Source organism: Buteo buteo, chromosome 4 (genome assembly GCF_964188355.1).
Source record: "Buteo buteo chromosome 4, bButBut1.hap1.1, whole genome shotgun sequence".
In the NCBI taxonomy this organism is placed as follows: domain Eukaryota; kingdom Metazoa; phylum Chordata; class Aves; order Accipitriformes; family Accipitridae; genus Buteo; species Buteo buteo.
The window spans coordinates 15,172,405-15,189,672 of record NC_134174.1 but is presented as its reverse complement, the minus strand read 5'-3'; the positions used below and the strand labels follow the sequence as shown (position 1 = coordinate 15,189,672).

At 44.6% G+C, this 17,268-nt stretch overlaps 1 protein-coding gene across 1 annotated transcript in view; it reads right to left on the bottom strand.

Moving 5' to 3' along the window:
* Positions 1 to 17,268, bottom strand: part of CDHR3 (cadherin related family member 3) — a 32,237-nt gene that overhangs the window by 934 nt on the left and 14,035 nt on the right. The window contains exons 7-15 of the mRNA XM_075026699.1: positions 16,460 to 16,608; positions 14,939 to 15,128; positions 13,143 to 13,311; positions 11,565 to 11,664; positions 11,321 to 11,419; positions 7,088 to 7,314; positions 5,182 to 5,353; positions 3,282 to 3,526; positions 506 to 687 (exon numbers count right to left, since the gene is read on the bottom strand). Of these exons, the coding sequence (XP_074882800.1) occupies positions 506 to 687; positions 3,282 to 3,526; positions 5,182 to 5,353; positions 7,088 to 7,314; positions 11,321 to 11,419; positions 11,565 to 11,664; positions 13,143 to 13,311; positions 14,939 to 15,128; positions 16,460 to 16,608 (1,533 nt within the window). The remainder of the gene's footprint in view (positions 1 to 505; positions 688 to 3,281; positions 3,527 to 5,181; positions 5,354 to 7,087; positions 7,315 to 11,320; positions 11,420 to 11,564; positions 11,665 to 13,142; positions 13,312 to 14,938; positions 15,129 to 16,459; positions 16,609 to 17,268) is intronic.

The window sequence follows — 17,268 nt, the reverse complement described above, 5'->3', positions numbered from 1 at the left end:
AGGAAATCTGCAGAAGTTTTGCCAGAACAAAGAATTTGGCATGAGCACCAAGGTTTGGAAAGGACTCTGGGATCTGTAGCTGAGAGGGAGGAAAATGCATCCAGTAACTAACTACCTAGATGTGAGCTCCCTCAGAGTGGGAGCCAAATACAAACCAAAAACATTTGTATTTTTGGTCAGCACAGTCAGGCACAGACTCTGACTGCATCTCACGAGCATAGCTGCCTTTAGAAGTCATAACTGTTAATTTCACTCTTACCTTCACCTAATGCTAATGTTAGTAAATCCATGAAAAAAAAAAAAAAGCCAAGGACATTTTTCCTTGATTTCATATCATTAACACCAAATATCACCGTAGCCGGTAATAGCATTTACTAGAGCTAAGGGCATACCGCTATAAAATATTCAAGGCATAGATTTCATTACGGCTGAAAGGCCTGAGTTATCTCTGTCATCGCCAGGTGCTGCTGGGTACTTCCCCAGCGTGACATTTGGGAGGACTCACAGAAGCGCGTCGCCTGCTTTGCCTGCCGGAGGGCAGCAGGTGCGGACCCACGTTGCCAGCAGGAACCCCAGGTACCCCAGCAGTCCGAGGAGCAGCAAACTGCCGAGGGTGATGACAAACGGCACGTACCACGCCGACTCAGAGTAGAGGTTTTCCATTTTTGTCACAACAGTGAAGCCAGGCTTTAAAAACAAGATAGGAAAAGTTCCTCAAGGCTGCATACTTGTAAGGTTACTGACACCTTTCATCTGGTTGAACTTCTGCACTGAAGCACCTGGCCCAAGCTTGCCCCGGGGCTCTGCAGATGATGGGCAGAGGGAGATAGTGTCGCTGGAGACAGTGATTCATCCCACGTACCTGCCTGCCGACTGCCAAGGCAGCTCAGATGACTGAGGTGGACTACAGAGCTCCTGGGGCAGCCAAAGGCAGGTGAAATGGAGCCCACCCACGATGCAAAAAGGAGGTTCCAGATCATGTTTCAATGTCTTATATTAAAATAAACATGCCATGGTAGGGTTTAAAAACCTCAGGCTGCCTGAGAAGCTGCAAGCACACTGTTGGAGGGTGAGCAAGTTCAGGGAATACTGCCATTACCGAGATAATGGTTTCTTGTGACCTAAGGCAAAACTGGAATTAGGTCATCTTCACTGCAGTGATCATTCGGCCCGCTTTGTAAGAGGAGTTGAACCCCAAGGAATTGGGTTATTGTATAAAAAGAAATGAAACTCCTTTTTTTTTTCCCTGTGACTTGTTCCAGAAGGGAAAACCACACTTCCTGAGCAGTTCCTATCTCCCACGTCTTCCTGAGCGCCAGGAGACACGTCTCTGAGCTGGCACTTCACTTGGTGCTAGCAACTCATTCATTAAGGTCCCATCATGAAACTATCCTCATACAGATTAGAAATTACTTTTTTGCTCTACCTGGGTCGTCACCTAGTGTGGTACTATTAGTTTTGATCATCTACTGAAGTTTTTATTTAATTTTCTGTAAGACATTTGTAATCACATTGTGTATGAAATTTAGTAGGCTATCTATTTCTTTCCTTTTTAAGGATACCTTTAAAATAACCTATTTAGCCTTGCAAGAAAAGGTACATCCAATCCTTACAGAAACGCTCAGGTAATCTCAAGATCACCACCACCACTCCATCCTCACTGGGACTGAAGTCACAAGTGACTTTTTGTGACAGGGCTTCTTTTCTACACTACCAGCCTTCCAGCATCTGATTCATCAAGTTGCTGCACTGAACGAACACATGTAAGGAGTAGTGATGGGCGAAGCTGCTGTAATGGAAGTGCTCTTCTGGAAAATAGACTGAAAGTGGAAGGCTGATATCTCTGGAGGGGGCAGATTTAACACTGTGGTATGTGGTCTAGACTGTTTGTGTTTGTGGTAAAGCGTGAGAAAGAAATGCAGAATAAGTTTTGTTATTCAGCTTAACTTTTCATTTCCATATCAAGTAGGGGGAGGAGAGGGCTGTGAGAAAACCATTTACTCCTTCCCAACAGAGCATTAGAGAATAACAGGGTTATTAATCAGTCCGCAAGTTTGGATTTAAGCATTTTCATAGCAAACCATCCAGATTTGCATGTGCTGTTTGCAGATCCTCTGATTCTGCCTCAGTTACCAGTAGCCCCTAGAACATCCAGACCATTTTACAGGGAATAGCTCTTTTACTCCTTCACCAGCATACTCATATTTTCATTCCTGCATGCAAGAGAAAAAAGAGTAATGCCATCTGCAGGCAGGTGGAAAATGGACAGACTCTGGATGATGGAGAGATGATGCAGCAAGGTGTGAGGGCAGTGACTGGCACAAGGATGGGGACAGAGTGGTCCGTATTCTCAGGCTGTGCTGCTTCTTCTGCAGACAGGACGAAAGCACACTCTCCTCACGCTCTGCACCAGCCTGATGGAAATCAGCTCCAAAATGAAACTGGTGAGCCAGAGCTTGCCTAGCATGGCTGTGCGGAGGAGTAGACTGTATTGCTGGGAGACAGGCCCACAGCTCCACAGGCTGCGCAAGGCCAGATCCCACCCTGGCTGCCAAAAGCTGTGCAGGCTTCCCCAGCTCAGCTGTGGACCACCATGTGGGCAGGGAGCTCAGGAAAGACCCATCCCACCCCTCTGGATTTGCTGTGTGAAACCTCAGCAACACACTGAGGCTCTGCACAACTGCTTCAGTTCCTGACAGGCAGCTCGAAGTTTTACATGATGGTGAAATTCAGGGATGGAAAAAAGCCCCTTCCAAGTGATGAGGATTTCTTGTTGTTGTTGTTGCCTATTTCAACTTTGGTAGCCGCAGATTAATGTGTCCCACTGCTAAAGCAGCACATAGAAGTGCAAGGCAGCTGGGGGAGTGACTAGCTATGAATAAAAAAAGAGGTAGTGCAAAATGCATGAGGTAATTTTAAGGTTCCAGGCAAAGATTAACCTCTGCTCTTTCCTTATTAAGAAAGCTGCCAAAATCTTTAACTTTCCAGTTGCATGGTAATGGCAGCGTGCCCGGTCCTTTGGCTACTTGCCCTTTTTGTTTTAGAAACTAAAATACAAAACATATGTTACAACTCTGTACCTGGGACCAATCCTTCATGATACTAAGCATATCAACCACCTTGGCCTCAGTGTAACAGCACGGGGCTCAGCACTTCCCAGGACTGGACCCACTGTGGGTTTTTGCTTTCCTTTTGCATACATCTACCCTCTTTTCTTCACTCCTATGGAGATTAGTCCATAAAAGAAATGCAGAACTGGACATAAATTTCAGTGAACTTACCGTTGTGGTAATAACAGTAGTTGGGTTTGGGATAACTCTGATGCTTAAAGTCACCGTTCCAGTTTTAATTATGTCTGTAGTTCTGTCCCTGGCAGATAGTAAATTGTCATCTGTTATATAGACGTGCAGTCTGTAAATCCAGTTTGTATCAAGTCCGCTGTCATAGTCAAACCTTGATGCAAGAATCAGCCGAGATGTGTTGGAGCCAGCACTTGGTGAAAAGGTGAAATGATTGTTCACATTGCCTGCAAAAAGCCAACACCAAAATGCAAAAAAATTTACTTTAATCCCACGTTAAATTAAATGCATGGAAGAAGCAAACAGATCAGTTTCTGTTGACAGCTTGTTACGGATCACTGTGCACCTGTATGGTGAAATATCGTTGACAAGAATGGCTCCTCGATCTTCCTGATACCATGTAAAATAATTTAAAACAGGACAGTCATAAAAGCATTAAAATATAGAATAAGACCCTCTGTGGGGACACAGCTGAGAGGAAGCTGTGGAAACACTTCAGAGCCATGGGGGGGACAAGAGGTCTCCTGCATGACCTGTCCTTACAGCCTGGGGAGCACCCAGAAGCAGCAGCACCCAGCCGGGGCGAGGACCCTACGCTGTTGCAGGGCTCATTCTGCTGCTGGGGTGTCCCTGGAGTGGTCCCTAGGCCACAGGGGCACCACCAGTGTCTTCAGAGGCCCCTCCAGCCCTTCTCCATGGCTTCTCCCTCTGCCCAGAGGCAGAGGCCTTTGAACAGGTCCCCCAGAAGAGAGCTAATGACTCAGGGACATTAATTGCCTTGAGGGCTTTGTCTGCACTGTGAGGGCAGAGAGGGGAGTTGGGTGATGCTGGCTCCCCAGCCCTCATTTTCTGTCCATATAGCTGGAGAGCTGCTAGCAGCCTGGGCTGCAGGTAGGCCAGCGGTTAGGGTCGGGACACACCACACATACAAGAGATCGGAGCTATGAAAAGGCTCCAAATGTGCTTTGGGTTTGCTCTTGTTGCCCCATAGCGCTCCAGAGTTGGAGTGACCTTGAAGCCCGTGTCTATTGCACAACACAAAATGGGCCCTGGGCTGCTCTGTGGCTCGGAGGCCAACTGCATGGCACAGCTCAAATCTGTACAGCCAAAGGTGGACCTGTGGTCAGACGCTGATTTACTAGTACAAACACAGCCTTTGTATGGGTTCGTGTGTAAATACCACTGCTGCAGAGCTCCTCTGTGGCGTTAAGGGGCTGCAATACGACAGAGGTTCTCTCTTTTTACGCTCACAGCTTTTTACTGGCACCTGGACAATCTGCTCCCTCCTTCTCAGCAGTCACCTCAGCAACAAAAAAAAGGAACTGTCCCAATAGAGTGCATTCCCTTTTTTGTGGAGTGTCATCCCATACCATTGCAGTTCTCCAAGTGGATGCAGCTGATTACTAGGTTCAAACACACATTCTTAAAATGGGGCTTTAATGCACACAGCATGGGCTGAGAACATGCAGATTTGCTCAGTTGTTTTGAACTGTGTACCAGCATCTAAAGGTGAGGTATGCAGAGTAACAGAACCCACCATTGTTTCTCAAGATTTACTCAGCTGTAATTGGAAGGGAAATTTGACCCTGCATATCATTCCAGCTCATTCTTCTGAAGTCCTTGTCAACTTTGTAATTAATTGCTAATTATTTAATATGGTGGGCAATCCAGTCTTGCAAAGGAATGGTTCTAGGTGATAGCACCAGTAGCCAACTTGTGGAGCAACATCTCTTTTGGTAAGCAGCAAAGTAATGATGCGCAGAACTTGTGGATCACAACTAGCTCACCATGGCTAGATTTTTATTTACAAATCAAAGTGAACCATCAACATACATACATTAATTTTTGCACTGCTCCCAGCTCACAGACCGTGACATAGTACCTTCGTTAATGATGTAACGGAAAGACCTGGGATCAGAATCGCGATCTTGACATTCAATCCTGAAGCCATTAATATTGGTCCCAACAGCTAAGCTGACTGGGATTTGAAATGAATAGAAATTGGGTGAACAAACTGGTTCTTCATCATTTACTTCCAAAACATTGACAGTTACCTAAAAGAAAAGAGCAATAGCAAGCTGAAGCTCCTCCACAGTACTGAGCCAGAATTTTATTAACTTCAGAAACTGTTTGGCTTTGCGCGTTTTGCTCTTTTGATCAACTGCAGTTGAAGAGCAATGAACCTCCCTTCCAACCTAGTTTCTACCAGAAAATGTCTGTGAACATTTGACCTTCAATTCTTCTTGTGATCAGCACTCTTCTGGGAACAGGTTCCTTAACCTGAACCATCTTCCAAGACCACGGGGCTTTTCAAGGTGATGTGTCTGACTACTTGAATAACCTGAATTGTGTCATAGTTAGAATGAGAAATAATAATAGTACCACGTATTCATTAAACTTCCTTTCAAACCTCTCAAATTGCTTCACAGTCATTAATTAGGCTTCTTAGCATATTTAATAATAATTCAGAGCATGAGACATGGAAGGAAGGAAGACTCCTTATAGACTGTTCCCAGTGAGAGATAAATGCTGGCAATGGCCTTCTGCATGACTGGGAGCACCCCAGGTAGCACCAGATGTGCTTAATGTCAGCTGGGATTAGCTGGCTGAGAGAAAAAGGTTACCCTTCTCAAAGCTCTTTCCTCTAATGCCTGTTGGTCTTTAACAGGCAACAGATAGACTTGTCATCATTAAAAGCTCCTAATGCTGAATTTTCCTTAATCGTCACCTTGAAATATAGCAGGTGATAAAGAGATTAAGTACCTCTCACCTAGCATCTCTATGGGTGGTGCTTGCCTGGAATAGAAAGCAAGCCTAGTATCTGTATCTCCCCCAACAGATGTGCAAAAGTCAAATCTAAGGCAGTCATGAGGGAGAAGATGTGAAAAGGAGTAAAAAGGAGTCTGTATGTGAAGGACACTGGGATTCTTTAAAAGAAGTGAATATAAAATACCTTTGTGGACATACCATCTATTTTTTCTTCTGAATATAATAGGTCTGGGCAGCAAACTTGAGCACAACCCTACTGTTCAATGTTATCACGGTCCCTGTCATGCTCTTGGCTCCTGCCAGATAGCACCATTGAGGACAAAACTAGATCACGATCAGGGGAAGGCACATGTAGGGTTTCATCTCCAGTAGGCCATGTGGACACAGCTGTACTGGGCTGGGCCCTCTGACATTGTCCCAAGAGGCTGTTCAAGCCTTCATCCCATCCCCGAGGTACGCAGCACATCCCCTATGTCCCAACCCATGAAAACACATATTTGTGTTTTCTGATAGGCTGTAACATGATTCTTGCATTACTTTGGGCACTTTGCAGTGAAAAAATGTCACATACAAAATCAAAAATATGTTTGAGGGCCAAGGGGCACTACACGGGGTCCAAAAACAACTTGGCACTAAACATGGCTACAATTAGATTGTGCTACCTGGACTCAAGACCCTGTCCTTTTTCTATTTTCCGGTACATATGTAGCCATAAAGAATATCTTAAATTGTCTAGGGCACTGAAAACAATTTCACTGACCAGGTAAAATAAGAAAAAAAGACTGAGAAACAAAAACCATAGAGTTAAAAATATAAAAATATTACTTTAATCCTTTTTGTAAGAAATAAACCAAGACTGAGTGAACACCACCTCTTTCATCTGACTAATACATGACTCTGTGCAGGGGTGGACTTGCCTTTTACAGACCAAAGTGCTTTGCCCAATGTCTTACCATTCTTGCCAGGAAGAAGAGAGAAAAATGTAGATAAAGGGGGAGAAGTAGAGTGGATTTACTCACAGATGCTGTTGCAGTCTTCTCTTGGTCTGAGGCCTGTACTGTGAGAATGTGCTTCTGAGTTGTTTCATAGTCTAATCTAGCTAAAATCTTCACATCTCCTTTGGTTGGGCTGATCCAGAAGATATTTGTGTAATCCTTGGTACCTCCTCCAGCTACAATGGAGTAAGTGATGACACTGGGTGACCAGTCCTTGTCTCTGGCATTCACTCTTCCAATGCTGGATCCCACTGAGAGACAGAAAATGCAGTATTTCATTAACATTTTAAGGAAAGGGAGGTACAGAGTACTTGTTCCAACCACAACTTGATGAAACTGAACTAAAGATTTGTTTTAGAGTTTTCACCCCTCCAAAAGTAAAGCAAAGGTGTGAGAAATACTAGTTCACCATGCTGTGTTACGGCTCCCCAGTGTATGGGCTTGCCCGCTAGCAATAAATACCAAAATGCTTGGGGTCTGTAGAGAACCACAACAGAAGTGCTCTGGCGGTGAGGGCCACCCCGAGCCCTGCACTGACACGCACGAACTCCCACCTTGTGGCAGCCTGAGCACTGGCTTGGTTGGAGGAACAAGGCTCTTTGTCTGCCTTGAAAAGCAATTGCTGCCATTCCTTGCGAGGTGTTTGAAAAGCAGTTTGAAATACCTTTGTACCAAGCACGTATGAAGCAAAATACAAATGGCAGTGCTGTAAACTGTGAGAAAGAAGATGGGACTGTGCATGCCCATCTCTGCAGACACTGATTCAACGCTAAGTGGATCCACATGACCTGGGGATATACAGGATGAGTAGTCCACAAGCACAGAATAAGAAAGAAGGAAGATGTAAATGAAGGGTTGGCATATTCTTTTCTTTCCTGACCCTGTGAACTCCAGCCCTACTACAAACTGTTGGCTGCTGTTTGGTTCAGCAATAGCAAGCACCCTGTTAATGTCAACTCAGCCCAAAGCAAAAGGCAGTCTGAGTCGGAAAAAACATATTATTTCTCTTGATAGTCTCAGTATCCAGCAAAATTCTGTGGCTGACACACAGAGAGCTTTACAGACATATCCATGTCACAGACAGTTTTCAAGTGTTATATTGCTAAGATACACATCAGTGGTATGAGGATACACACTCAGAACAGGAAATGCTACAAAATTCATCATATCATGCCCACTAGGAAACAGCGTAGAAAGCCAAGTTCCATCCATGCACCATAGAAATGAAAGTTGAGCAAGAACAACAGGCTGCTGAGCAATGCGAGGTGCTGGTGTGAACACCTGAAGGTCAGGGTCCTCTGATTGCTGAGTGGCTGTCCTGTGCCTCCTCACCCCCCTTTAGTCTTCCTTGCTTTCCTGGCGGTTTGGCTCCTGCAGGAGCCAGGGCTGCCAGGGTTTCTCTGCCAGGCAGACCCCCCTGGGAGCCAGTCCCGCCACCCCAGCTTCCCCAGTCCCTCCAGCTCCCTCCCAGGCCGTGCATCCCCACGCCAGCTGCAGCTTTGCTGTACTCAGCAGTGGCCAGTTACGGCTTCTCCACAGGGCAGGCAGGAGTGATTTTTGCAGAGCTGTGGACCTTGCCAGGAACCTCCTGACCAGAGAATGAAGAAAACAGAGAGCTGAGGGCTGGAAATTTGGGCTTGCTTGTTTGCCCATGGCAAGGGAGAGGAGGTTGTGGGCAGGATGGTGGGGCTGCTTGAAGCATGCCTTTTCCTCCCCACCACACCCTGCCTTCTGGCTTAGGCAAATGGACAGAGAAGCACCACCGAGCCTACAGGTCTGCTGACCATAGCCACAGCTGCCTTTTCCTGTGCTTTAAGCGTGTTCTGGCCATAATAATCTGATGAATTCAAGAAGATACTGGATTATCTGGCTGCTAAATCTCCTGGAGTTTCATGGGCAGCTTCACTATGTCCCACTCAGATGCAGAGATGCAGTTGGATGTCCTCCTTGGTGACATGGCCTTTGGGGCAGGTTTGTGAGTAACAGCAGCCTGGGGCGGTGTTGGACATGCTGAAGGACAGGGCTGCCGGTCAGGGGGGCCCAGCAGGCTGGAGCTACAGGCCAACAGGACTCGTGGACCTCAGCACAGACAAATGCGAAGCCTGCACCAGCGCCAGAACAAGCCTATGCACCAGTGTGGGCTGAGACTGACAGAGCAGGCAGCAGCTCTGCAGGGAGAGATCCCAGGCCCTGGTGGTCTAGTTACACATGAGCCACCAGGGCACTCTTGGGGGAATGGAAACCACATAGTGGGCTGTATTAACAAGTGTGTTACCAGCATATGCTGGGAAGTGACTAATCCACTCTGCTCAGCACTCATACAATCACAGAATGGTTTGGGTTGGAAGGGACCTTAAAGATCATCTAGTTCCAACCCCCCTGCCATGGGCAGGGACACCTTCTACTAGACCAGGTTGCTCAAAGCCCCATCCAACCTGACCTTGAACACTTCCAGGGATGGGGCATCCACAGCCTCTCTGGGCAACCTGTTCCAGTGCCTCACCACCCTCACAGTGGAGAATTTCTTCCTTAAATCTAATCCAAATCTACCCTATTTCAGTTTAAAGCCATTACCCCTTGTCCTATCACTACATGTCCTTGTAAAATTCCCTCCCCAGCTTTCCTGTAGGCCCCTTTAAGTACTAGAAGGCTGCTATAAGGTGTCCCCGGATCCTTCTCTTCTCCAGGCTGAGCAACCTCAACTTTATCAGCCTGTCTTCCTAGGAGAGGTGCTCCAGCCCTCTGATCCTTTCTGTGACCTTCCTCTGGGCCCACTCCAACAGGTCCATGTCCTTATGTTAGGGGCTCCGGAGCTGAATGCAGTAAAGCTACCTGTGACCAGTTTGGGGGTCCAAGTACAAGAGAGAGACTAAAAACTAGAGAAAGGCTGGGTAGTGTTTAGCAGATGATGCAGGAAGAGAGGTTGGTGGGACTGGGTTTGTTCAGGGTGGAGAGGGGAAGGCGAAGGGGGGATTTAATTGCTGTGCTCCACTACCTAAAGGGCAATGATGCAGAAGACCAAGATACCCTCTTCTCAGAAGGTGACAGTGAAAGGACAATAGAGAACAGACACAAGCCACGACACAGAAAATTCCAGCTGGGTACTAGGTAAAATTATCTGGAATGAAGGTTGCTTAGCTGGAACAGGGCCTCAGAGAGGCTGTGGAGCCTCCATCCTTGGAGATTTTCAAAATGCAAGTGGATGAGGCCCCTAGCAACCTGACCTAGCCTTGAAACTAGCCTCACTTGGAGCAAGAGTTGGACTTGAGACTCCCAGAGGTCCCTTACACCTTCAATTTTTCTGTGACCCTAGGAATTTCAGAATGAAGGTCAAGATTTATCCAGCATATGTCTAACGTACCTCTCAATTTTTTCTCAGCCAAGAGAATAAAGCCAGTAAGTGAGGTCCTGGGGCAGAAGGCCTGTATTTGGTACATCAGGTTCATATGAGGGTGAAGCTGAAGCTAGGAAAGATGCCATTCCTGTGCCGACTCCTCTGGGCACTGAGCAGCACAGCACAGAGCTGGCTGGCGGTCACACCATGCACACAACGATTTCCAAGGAGGTAAGATGCCATGGCACTGCTGTGCAAACACATGAGATGCAGGACTCACCAGGGGACAGGAAGGATGCTGAGATGGGAGTTAAGCATGTGAACAGTTTCAAAAAATTCCGTTTTAAGGCCACGTTTGCAGCCGCTGGTCCTGGGCTGTTGCAGGAATGGGAAGGACCCTAGCTCCAGGCACGAGGAGCTGCTCTATTGCCGTCTGGCTCAGCGCAGCCACCTCATCTGAGCATTCCCAGCCCACCCCATCTTCAGGGCACCCACTGCACCCAAGGTGAGCTGGGTCTAAGGGGACAGCGGGGTGGCCAGCCTGCACCATGCCTGGGCCAAGGGAGTCCTCACTCGTCTGTGTCGATCTATAACGGTTTCTTAGCACCGTTGCAATCCCTCCAAAAGACTAATTTAGCAAGAGCAGAAAGACGGTCTAAAACAAGACATCTGAGTTCAGTTCCTGGCTCTGTCACAGATTTCTTGTGCTGAATTTGTCTGTGTCTTAGCTTCCATCTGTACAATTGGACTTGTTGCCAGTTTTGTCTATTTAAGGGTAGTAGGTGGTTGTATGGTGAGACCCTGGTTGAACTGGAGCTTTGAGCCATTCTCCTCATTCAAATATATGAAAATCCATTTAGAGCAAAAAGGTACTTATCAACATGATAGCATTATTTTTATCATGTAGGTGCTACTTACTGTACCTTTAGTAATTTCTGGAACATTAAATTCATATGATGAATTACTGAAGACTGGAAAAAATTCATTCACTGGCTTTATCCTGATGTAAATGTAGATGATATCTGGAAATATAACAGAAGATTAAATCATAGTTAAGTATGGTTGTGAAATTTTCTCATGCATATATTCAAAATACATATGGTATTCCTCTCTCCATGCTGTTACAGCACAGGAAAATATCAAAAGAAGTGTAAAAGGGATACTTGCTTGAGTAGTTAGGACAGGCAATATCTTGCACCCTGACAGTCAAAGAATAAACTTCAGCTCCTAGATTAGCTGGGTTTTCTAAATCAATACTTTCAGTCATCTAAATTAAAAAGAAACACAATTGTATTTATACTTCCTTACATAAAGTCACAATACACATGACGGCAGTTACTCTTTTCAGCATTCTGTAAGTGTGGTCTCCCCCTTGGATATATCAAATTGGTCTGTAGGAGTAATATAGGCTATTAATCAATTACAGGATTGAATTCCAGGCTTTTTCTACATGTTCACGCTCTGGCGTCTCTTAGAAATTCAAAGCTCTTTCCTCTGCCAACAAAATTTCTTTCCCTTAAGTGCAGGAAGTTTTATCATCTGGATCATAAGGTCTTGGCCTTTTACCTAGTTAACTCAAAGCTCATGTAATGAGCTGGCTATTTACTCTGCCCTTTGTTGGCTCAACAAGAATCTGCTATTGCTAAATAGTAATAGTTACTCCTTGAGTTCACACCTACAGACGTGTGTTAAAGGTATCAGGTTCAGCCATGAGTGTTTATCCAGGAACCAAGTTGTTACTAAACAGTGGCTCACACAGATTTAAATCCTAATCTCCTGAAGTCTCCATCTTTCTGTAGGAGCCTCATAAACTTTGGGGCAGCAGGACTAAAGTACAGGCATCCACTGTTGATCATCTACAGGGAAATTCCTGGAGGAACAGGACACTTCAGATAGCCTGTTACATTATACATACACAGTGATCAAAGGGCTGACAACAGTCATACCCTGTGCAGCAACGAATATGCTTTTCATGTTGGCAGATTAAGCAGCTAAGGGCAGTGCTTATTGGCATGCATACCTCAGATCAAAAATTAAAGCAAGCCATACAAAATCATTTTACTGCTCCTGTAGTACTCTTGTCTTTTAGACAGAATGCCTATTTTTTGTTATGTTTCCCTTTTTCTGTAGTTGTCCACGGTTCTTTTTAAAGCAATGGAACAACCACCATTGCACGTGTCCAGCAACTGGTGGGGGTTCTGGCCAATGCAAATATGCCAGCTGCTATCAGGATAAGGGACTCATATTTTGTCATGCAAAATCACACAGTCCAAATCCCACCACATTTTTGTGAAAATTTACCACTCCAAGTAGTTTTACAACTCTGACCAATGAAGCTGGGAAGTAGTTACTGAGTGTGGGATTTCTCAAGTATTTCATTTCTTCATGCTGAATAGCAAGGATCTTCCACAGTCTGTCATGAATAAATGGGTATGAAATGGCACCAATTTGCTCTGTTTATCCATATAAAAGTTGGTGCTTCACAGTCCCTTAAAAAGTTGGGGTTTTTTTCAAACATATCTAGCACATTTATTTAAAACAGTTCTCTGTTCACCAAATTCTGTAGAATCCATAGAAAGCATCCTATCAAAGGATATGTAGTTCACATCTAGTCAAAACAGTCATTCTCCACATCATACCCACTGTGACATGAATTACAGTAATTCTTTTTTTCTTGTACAGACAATATTTTGTAAGCTGACTTCTGAAATAGGACAATCTAACATAAAGCCACAAACAACTGACCACAAGTCTTCCAGACACAGTGGACTCCAGAGCGAAGTTATTGCTTCCAAAACCAGATAATCCAGTGAAATTAAATTGATTGTTTGATGGATCAACATCAATATCTTTACAGTAATTTCTAAGATCAAGAAGAAATGTCCCAGCAATCGTATTTTCATTTGCCTCTATCCTGTTTAAAACAAACACATTTCCCATCAGAGAAACTTATTTCTTCTGTTGAACTTTTCATATATTACATGCCAAAACATTGACTTCTATTTATTTTCTAAGTGAAATCCTAGATCTAAATAGGCAACAGTTAATGAAGCAACCTGGAATCTGATCCATACACTGTGGTGGACAATAGCCCTCTACAAAGGGCAGGATATAAACATTTAGCCAGATCCAAACCATAAAACTGAACTCAGCTAAACTTCAGAAGCTGCCACAAGATCTTAATTTTCAAGTTTAGTTCAATTAATAATTAGTATTTTAAACCATCTTTACAACACTCATTTATTCAGTATGTTATAATGTTCTCCTCATGAGAAGTTCGTTCTTTTCTCCTTAACTAATAGCTGGACCATTCTCCTGTTTTGTGAAACTAGCATTTCTGGCCCTGCTGTTGATCGTGAGGGTCCCTGTGATGCATGTGATGGAACTGGGGGCAGAGGGTGTTGATTTAATTTTTTTTAATCAAGAGAATTAAATACAAGAAAATGAAGAACCAACTGAAATACCATTAAGCCCTGATTTTGTTCTCTTGTGCAATCCCTATAAGATTAGTTCTTTATTTGACTGCATTTTTTCCCTGAAGATTTTTGCCTCCTTCAGATCAAAATTTAAGCTCACTAGATAACAAAGAGACTGTTGTGTTATTGTCATGGATGTTGTAACTAAGCAGCGCTCTGAAGAATTGGATTCTCTTCTGTCCAGTATGTAAAAGTATGTGATTTCAATGCAAGACATTTCTATTAGATAGTAAGGAAGCAATTTAAAGATACCCACTAACTGGGAATTCCTCATTGCATAGGTTCTTCGGCTGAGATGCTGGATTTTTATCTGCAGGACCGTCAAACTACCATAAGTGCACCTGAAGAACTGCACTATGCAATGCCATGTACCCTGAAAGATCAGAGCCCAGGCACATCAAACACTTCAGATGAACAATTTTGACTTCAGTCTTTCTATGACACACTTCATATGTAAAATGGAGTTGATGTTATGTCCTCATCTGCAAATATAAACTACCTAATCATCACAAAGGCCTCAGAGCATTCATAGCCATAGCAAAGTCCATGACTAAGTTACTACGCACAGAGGACACCTATAACAAGAGGTGATCTGGACTCTGAAGACCTTACGGATTGCATTAGACAAAAACCATGCAGGTCACCAGGGAGAGAAGATCAGGAAGTTTAAAATAAAACTCCAGAACTGACTGGCAAGCTTTCCCTGGTGAATGATTCCCCACAGTTTAGCATGAAGAAAGGAGAATCCTGGATCTGTATAAGTCAGAAAAGTAACTCTATAACACATGGCTCTGATATCCTAAGCATTTTGGTATCTGAAAGGAAGATAAATAAATTATCTGACTATACACAGATATTTTTAGTCCAAATTTCCAGTTGGAACATGCCAGGGAATTGAGATTCATGCCCTAAGACACTTAGAGTGAATGCTAACCTTTAACAGCTAATGATAAATGTCCATTTGAACCTCTAGCTGTAGGCCTGGGGACCCTAACTGATGTGCCTTAGGCTGCACATTGGTCTGGGGCAACAAGGCAGCACTAAGGCAGTGAAGAGCCTCAGTACCTGAAGGTAGAAGGATTGCATTCTGGTGGGTTGTCATTGATATCATCAACAATGATTGTGATCTCCATTTCGCTGGCGTGACTACTGCTGGGACTGTCCTCCACCCGGACTATCAATGAGATGTTAGGATGGAGCCGCAGTGGAAGAGCATCTCGATTGATTCTCCCAGTCACCTGCAGCACTCCAGTCGCTGGACAGAAAGCAGCCAGAAGTTAGATGTTCACCATGGGGGGGAAGTAAAAAACACTTACGGCGTACATGCAAGAGGACAGGGCAGATCAGCAGAGAGGTAGCAGAATAAAAAGTCTTCTATTCCATGCAAATCATGGCTGATTTAGTTATTTTTAAAATGATACGAAACGGTTCTGAAAGTTCTGCATAAGACTTTAATGAATAGATACCCATTGCTCAAAAATACACCATAGGGTGGCCTCAGCAGAGGGCTTGGAAAGTGGTTAGATTTCGAAGTGCTACTGCAAGTTCAGAGCTGAGTGCACTCACAGAGCATCAAGGACAATGAGCTGCTAACGCCTGTGCTGTCCTTGCCCTCTAGCTAGTAAGGCCGCTTCACTTTCTACTGTTATCGTGCAAGCTTCCTTCAGCACCTCTAAATCTACTCACACATCAACAGAGCTGCTCTTAGCTGTGCCAGATTGTGCCAAGTGCTCTGGTCAGCCATTCACTTAATTTTTTTTTTCACTTCTGTTAGCTTCTGTTCAAAAACAGAAGGTTTTTATGGCACAGCAAAATACTATTCCCAGAGCACCAAAGAGGTAAAGGAATGGTGTATACATCCTCTGCCTTTTGGAGTGTAATTGAGGGGCAGGGTGGCAACACACAGCGAAAGGGCATAGGGAATCCAAAGCACTTAAGGGTCATCCTGATCCCTCACAGCACTGTGTTGTGTGGCACCTCTTACAGCTGTGATGATAAGCAGTTCTAAAACAATAGCAGAGGAGAAGCAAAGCAGTCACTGAATGACAGCCCTGGAGCAAAAACCTCAGGGCACTGGTGTATGCACCCCAGAGAGCATGAGGAGATAGAACCAGCATGGGAGAGAGGACTCTTTTGGATGGCCTTGCCTGAGGAGGGTCATGAATTGAGCAATGAAGCTGAGGTGCAGATTTGCTGTGCACCTCAATGCTAGAGGAGATTTCAGGCAGGAGAGAGGACATTATGGTCTATGTGCAGCTGTTTCAAGAGCCCCAGAAGGCTCACTGCAGTCCTCAGAGATTAAAAAGAAGGCAGCTAATCTTACTTCCACCCAAGGGACCATCACCCTCCAGCTGTAAGTCAGTATTTGTCAAGAAGTCACCTTTGGTCTGCTTTCTTCAGGATATCAAGGTATCTTCAGCTGACCAAAGAATTTGACCCTAATAATGCACTGAGCATTTCTTATTTCTAGGGGTAGCCACAGAGTAAAGTAAGTCAATTTAAAACCAAGGCAAAAACATTTTTTTCAAAGTAGCTACTCTGTTCTCTTTTTTGGGGTCTCAGAAGGCACATTTTTGTTTGTCTTACATGGATTTATGGAGAAATATCTGTCAGAAGACTGGATGCTGTAGAAAAGTCTGCTGGGAGAGTCTTCATCATCAGGATCTTTAGCTGTTATATTGGCAACAACAGTGCCAGGGCTTTGCTCCTCTGGAATCCTGTAGATTCTTTGTTTTCTACAAGATAAAACAAAATTCAGCAAAGTACACATCTGTGTTTGCAAGGGCAGCTGATTACGGACTTAGTTGAGCAGCCAATTGCAGCAGCAGAGCCATAGCCACGCTGGACTGAGAGACGGCTATTTGCATGTCAGGGTAAATATCCCAGTCACTGGTTCTGCCAGCTGGACGTGTAGCAATAGCTGAACTGGTATGTGGTCATAAAGCATGACGGCCACACAAATAAGTGTCATTCCCCTGCAACTTTTTCACAGTAAAAACAATTTGACTTTCATAGAATCATGGAAGCTGAAGATGGAAGGGGCTGTTAAGTCATGCAGTCCATCTCCCTTCAGAGCCACCAGCTTGTAAAGCCGCGTGCTTTAGTTCCTTCATTGTGCAAGAGAAGAACAAAAATAGAAGCAGTAATGTAATTAATCATCTTTTGGAATGAATGGTGGAGGCTTTGGGGGGACAACAGTATTACTAAAAAGCTGAGTTGACCCTGCAGTAGGTGGAGGCAGGGAGGAGCACTCCTGTGGGTGCCCAACAGATGGACATGCTCCAAACTCCCAGCAACATCTGTCTGATTCATTTTACATAGAGAAAATAGTTCTTTACTGCTGCTGTTTGGTATGCCAGTGCTCCCAAATTTCCCATTAATTAAGTGAGTTTTAT